The 6000-nt window shown below is 40.4% G+C and overlaps 1 protein-coding gene across 1 annotated transcript in view; it reads left to right on the plus strand.

Annotated features, from left to right (window-relative positions):
- The window catches only part of CDS1 (CDP-diacylglycerol synthase 1), a 62816-nt gene extending 59689 nt beyond the window's left edge, over window positions 1-3127 (plus strand). Inside the window, exon 13 of the mRNA XM_004430909.3 lies at window positions 483-3127. Within this exon, the coding sequence (XP_004430966.1) occupies window positions 483-612 (130 nt within the window). The 3' untranslated portion in view covers window positions 613-3127. The remainder of the gene's footprint in view (window positions 1-482) is intronic.
- The last annotated feature ends 2873 nt before the right edge of the window (window positions 3128-6000 follow it).

Here is a 6000-nt window from a genome sequence, read left to right on the forward strand (position 1 = left end):
CAAAATACCTTCCATTGTCTGAACCTTCTTTGAAGCTAAAAATTTAAATTATATTTTCATGTTCTCTTTTGGTTTATCTTCACGCACCAGGAATTTTGCTCCTTTCCCTCCAGGACAGTTTCTGTGTCTTGTCCAATCTCAGGATTCGTTATCTATCGCCACCTCAACACAGGTTGCCCTTTTGACAATTTTTGTAGAACTTAGATCTGCGCCCCCTAAATTACCTCGTTTTGTTCCTGGGTTCTATGTTTGTATATGCTTCCCACATCTAGATGGTACGCCTCTCAACGCAGAAGAGTTCTGGGGTTTTTCTCCCCTCGACACTAACATTGGGCATTGAAGTGAGCTCTGACCAAGAGTTGTTTCAGTTCTGTGAAGATTGCTACTCTGTACTCAAATGCATGGTTTATCTTAAATTGCCAGTATTATGCTTCCTTTACCCTTACAATGGCCTGCGCTTGTCTTTTCTGCTCTGTTGTCAGGGGTCCGAATCCCAGCAAAGTGCTGCAGCAGTTGTTGGTGCTTCAGCCCGAGCAGCAGTTAAATATATATAAAACGCTGAAGACCCACCTCATCGAGAAAGGAATCCTACAGCCCACCCTGAAGGTATAGCTGGATCCAGAGAGGGAAGGACTATAAGGAATTCTACAGAAAAGCACTGACAGATGAAATTTTGTACTTGTACAGAGAAATGGTTAAAAATGCAATAGATGGAAGTTTTACACACGTGAATGTTTCTTCTCTGAAATTACTGTGAATTTAACAAACACTTACTTGATCTAAGTTATGAAATAAGTAGCAAATTGCCAGCAAAATATCCTGTACTTTTTCTAAAGTGTATATTCTGATGTTAACTTCCTTCCCCTCACTTGCTAAGTTTCATAATTTAAAAGACTTGTGTTGTAAAGAGTCAAACACTATAAAGGGAGCAAATTGAGGCTGTCTTAAGATTGCACCTGGCAGTGTGCCGTTTGCACAAATATTTACTTTTGCATTTGGAGCTGCTCTTAATTTTAGCAAAATGTTTTATGTAAGGCAAAACAGGAAGTTAGTTCTCCTGTACTTCCTCCTCTTTTAGTCTGAAGTATTTTCTGAAGGGCTGAGTTGGATCTCTCCAAAAAAAAAAAAAAAAAAGATTGTCCACTTTTCAAAGAAATAAGTAATCATTTGCCAGGGAAAAACATTCTGCTTTTAGGTAGGTTTGAAATTCAAGAGAAGGAGGCTGAAATGTCTACATTATTGGCTTGCTAGAAAGAGTGGACATTAAACTCTACTTCTGATAAAATTGTTTGGAAAAACATGACCTTGCAAAAACTTTTCAAGAGAAACAAGGGAGAATTTTGCTATGAAGAACATAACGTACGCATCTTCCACAGATGATCTCAACCGACACCAGTAGCTCAGGAGGCAGCGTAAGACAGTGACACACGGCATGGGCCGCCTCTTGGTCGAGTTCTCTGCTTTTACTTGTTTCGCTGTGAACTTGTTTACATAAGTTCTGTAGCCACGAACACATAAGATCAACATACAGGGTAGCGAGTAGGGGTAGTGGCTGAAGGAGAGCAGGGGTGCTCGGCTGAGCTCAAGTGACCCGTCCCCAGATGGGGCTCTGTGTCCTGGGTCCCTCCCTGCTGGTTCCCTTTGCAGCCCCACTGGTCACTCACCTGGGAAGAAAGAAGATCTGCCTGGAAACCAACCCCAGACCAACTCTATGGTAGCGGCTAATCTTTGTCTCATTCTTCTTCATATCATGTCATAAAATCTGAAGACATCAGCTGATTATTTTTTTCCTCTGACAATGAAAATCAAGCAGAAGTGATTCCCACCAAGAACAAAAAGCACACGAATGCCAAACCTTTCCTTTGGTGGACTGGACACTAACCAGATGAGAATAAATTTCTTGTCAGTGAATGTAAATAAGCTACTGTTGCTGTGGGCTCTCTACAACCATATTTATTGTATTGAACAGTCAGCACTAAACCTTCAAAAATGGCCTAGTGCTCCTTGGGTAAATGTTGAGAGAAGAGAAATAGATATATTTTAAAGAAGGTTTTGCTAATGGAAAGAGTAAATATTTTTGTTTAAATTAGAAACAGATTTCAATTATTTTATATTTCTGTTCTACTACTGTCCCTAAAATAAAAGATTGTAGATATGCCTGGGTTCCCCAGATGTAATCTGTAGCTAACAGCTTCATCATGTGTACCACATGATCATAGTAGATATAGTTAAACTCAGTACCAAGAGTCTGATGTTGTGGTTTGGCATGCATTTGGTCAGTTCATCACCACTGGATGTGTTCCGTCAGCGTTATTTCACGCAGTTCCAGAAAAACCTAGAATTGGTGTTGGAAATGTTATTACAGGAGGGAATGATCACTTTTAAAATCAGGCTAGCTACAAGTTAATTTAAATCTCTCATTTTTATTTGCCTCATTAAAAGCTCCAAATGTTGACCATAAAAGAATTTAGCATACTAAAGTTTAAAAAATAAAATGAAAATTCTGTAATAGGAACTTACGGTGAAAACTTGGTGCTTTGCACAATAAGAACTCCTTGGAGACAAAGTTCCCTCTGCATTTTTCTTTAAAGTGATTGGTGAGGCACTGCAATACAGAATTATAAGAGTGCATTACTGAATACATGTATTATAAAATCAACATTACTATAAACAAAATATGAAGCTAGAAATATTTGGGGTCACAGTAATAGCGTTCCTCAAATATACTTATAGAGTTGGCTGTACATTATTCTATATGTAAAAAAGTAAATTCTTAATTTTAACAGTTCTAAAGATTAACCTTTTTAGTGTACTTTTATAGCATGTATATTAAAATAGAATATATTTTAGCAAAAGATTGCCATAAAACCCTGACTGACCATTTTTATATTTGCCCTGTGAAGAGGGCTTAAATTTCAGTATAGCAATGTGGTGGCAGAAAAGTGAAAGACTAGGAATTTCCTTCACAGTCATGGCTCATTGTTCCCAATTTGCTCTTTGGGGAGGTACTTGAATGGTATTCATTGCTTGACTTTTTAACCTGTGGGATGCAAATGTTTTCTCTGCTTTTCCCCTTGAGGTGGTGCATATACATTTACTGTCTGAGAATAAAAAGACCACACACACACACCCTTGTTTTTTTCATTTTTAGTATTTCTTCATTTGTACTTTGGTTTGAAGAAAGATAGTATCATCTTGTTCAGTGAAAAAGAACAAGTAGAAACTGTATACACACACACACACACACTATATATGGGCGGCGGGAGATAGCTTGTGATATGTGTGAATCACTTCTCTGCATCTTTTACTGAACTTGAGATAGGAAAATAAAACGGAAACAAATCACATTTTGACTTTGTTGTGCCCTTTTCTCATTGGAGAATAAACATTCATTCATTCAACTAGTGTTTACAAAATGATGGCAGATATATGTAAGTGTTGTATATTGTGTGTATTCCATCACCAACACCCACAGTGACATCTTCAGGGCTGGGGATAAATAAATTCTGGTGATGATTGAACATATCTGTTTGTCAAGAGGGGATGTGCTCTTAATAGAAAGAGCACTGAATTTCTGTGGTACTTTCCACAGTTTATAATGACACATTTATTTTTGTGACTCTCTGATCCAGTCCCCACGAGAGCTTTAAGCTATGTGGATGCTAAATGGTGTCTGTTTTGATCGGCCATTGTGTTCCCAGGGTCAGGCTCAAGGCTGCCACACCTTAGGCCCTCAAGCTTCTGAACAAATGAATGGGTTTGGAGTCTGAAGACCCAACTACACACGTTCCCACTTGTGTCTCTTGGACAGCCCCTCCCACCCACCCCTGTTTTCATTTTACGTGGCTCTAAGAAGGGCTTCTTTATTCCTAGTTCTTGGGGTGGTTTTAAGAATTAAGTGAAAACTCATGAACATGCCTTAATGTGTGTCCAGCATAGAGCAGCTGATCAGTAACCCTTCGTTTCCTTCCTCCTCCTCATCTGCACCTTTCCTGATGCCCGTCTCCGGTGGGAAGTGACAGTTTGGTAGGACTGAACAGAAAAGTGCCCACACCTTTGGTCACATCTGATGTTAACCTAAGTATTTCTGGACTAGGTTGACAGCCCATCAGTTCACTTCAGCAAACCTGGAACGTCCACCAGACACCCAGCACTGTGCTTTGTTCTAGCATCAAGAAAAACATTAGAACTAGTAGTTCTCTGCCTAGTCACAGGACAGATCGAGACAGAGGTCAGTGCCATACCAGGTGGATGTTGATCAGGGTGATGACACGTGAAAACCAGGTGCGGGGGAAAACAGGACACCCCCATTCAGACCTCGATGGAGGAGCTGTCTGTCCTGAGGATGGTCCACAGCCAGATCTCCCTGCCTGCTCCTGACACAAAGTTTAAAATTCACTCCTTGAGGAGGGGTTCTATTTGGGAATCTGTATGTAGTGGCTGCAAATAAAAAGGCGGTCTAGACAATTTAACCAAAATCAGAAGCCTGTCCTACTTTAACCCTGTTGTTGTCCTTTTCCTCTGTAGAAGGGAAGAACCTTCTTGAATCATCAGATAACATCAAGAGTCATTTAGTAAGGGTTGATGAATGGAATGTTATTTGATGATGGCAAAGTGCGTTTCCAAAAGGAGCTAAGAGAATGCAGTCTTGTTCCCTGAAGTGTATGAAGGACATGGGTAGGTAAAGCAAGGCCTTGTTGCCCAGAGAGAAAATCATCGCATGACAGTCCGTCCGAAGGTGTCCTTTTAGCGAGAAAATGAAATCTCGAACTGCTCTCTGTCAAACGTACAGCACAATAGGGTACTTACAGGATTTGGGGCTTAAGCTCTCAGACTCTCCTCTCCACTGTGCATCCAGCTTGAGTTTAATGGATCCAGATGGTTTTCTATTCAAGAATGTGCAGTGTCAAGCTGCAGACGGGACCTAGGAGAGTGATACGTTTGGAGAACACTCTTGAGTAATCTATTAAATATATTTTTGATCAGTTTTAATAAATCTCAAAAACTTGTGAAGAAAAGGAAGCAGAGGCTTCAGCTAGTCCAGGTAAGACAGACACATTTGAATTGTCGGCAATTGTTTTTGTTTTTAACAGCTTTATTAAGGTCGAGTTTACATACCATAACATTGTGCAACCATCGCCACATCTAGCCTGAGAACATTTCCATCACTCCATGAAGTTCCCTGGTGCCCGTTTGCAGTTAATCTCCACGAGCTTTAGTCAACCACTGATCTGCTTGGTGTCTCTATGAATTTGCCTTTTCTGGACATCTCATGTAAGCGGAATCACATAACATGTAGTGTTTTGTATCTGGCGTAATATTTTTGCATGTATCAGTACTTTGTTTCTTTTTATTATATTTTTGCTGACCCATTTACAGTTGATTGAAATTTGGGTTATTTCCAATTTTTGGTTCTTAGGAAAAATGTTGCTATGAATATTTGTGGACATGTCTTTGTGTGAGCATGTCTTCATTTTTCTCAGAGATTTCTAGGGGTGGAATTGCTGGGTTGTGTGACAAATTTATGTTTAACTTTCAAAGAAATGACCAAACTGTCCACAGTGGCTGTACAATCATATATTCCTGCCTGCAATGTATAAGATTTCCAGTTTCTCTACATCTTCACCCAAACCCAGCATTGTCTGTCTTTTTAATGATAGCCAGGGGCCGGCCCCGTGGCTTGGCGGTTGAGTGCGGGTACTCTGCTGCTGGCAGCCTGGGTTCGGATCCCAGGCGCGCACCGACGCACCGCTTCTCTGGCCATGCTGAGGCCGCGTCCCACGTACAGCAACTAGAAGGATGTGCAACTATGACATACAGCTATCTACTGGGGCTTTGGGGGGGGGGAAATTATAATGATAGCCAGTCTAGCTGGTGTGTAGAGGTATCTCAAGGTGGTTTTAGTTTGCATTTCCCCAGTGGCTAATCATGTTAAGCATCTTTTCATGTGCTTATTTGCCATTTGTATATCTTCCTTGATGAAATGTCTATTCATATCTT

The sequence above is a fragment of the Ceratotherium simum genome, chromosome 8 (assembly GCF_057802395.1).
Source record: "Ceratotherium simum simum isolate JZ-2026a chromosome 8, ASM5780239v1, whole genome shotgun sequence".
In the NCBI taxonomy this organism is placed as follows: Eukaryota; Metazoa; Chordata; class Mammalia; order Perissodactyla; family Rhinocerotidae; genus Ceratotherium; species Ceratotherium simum.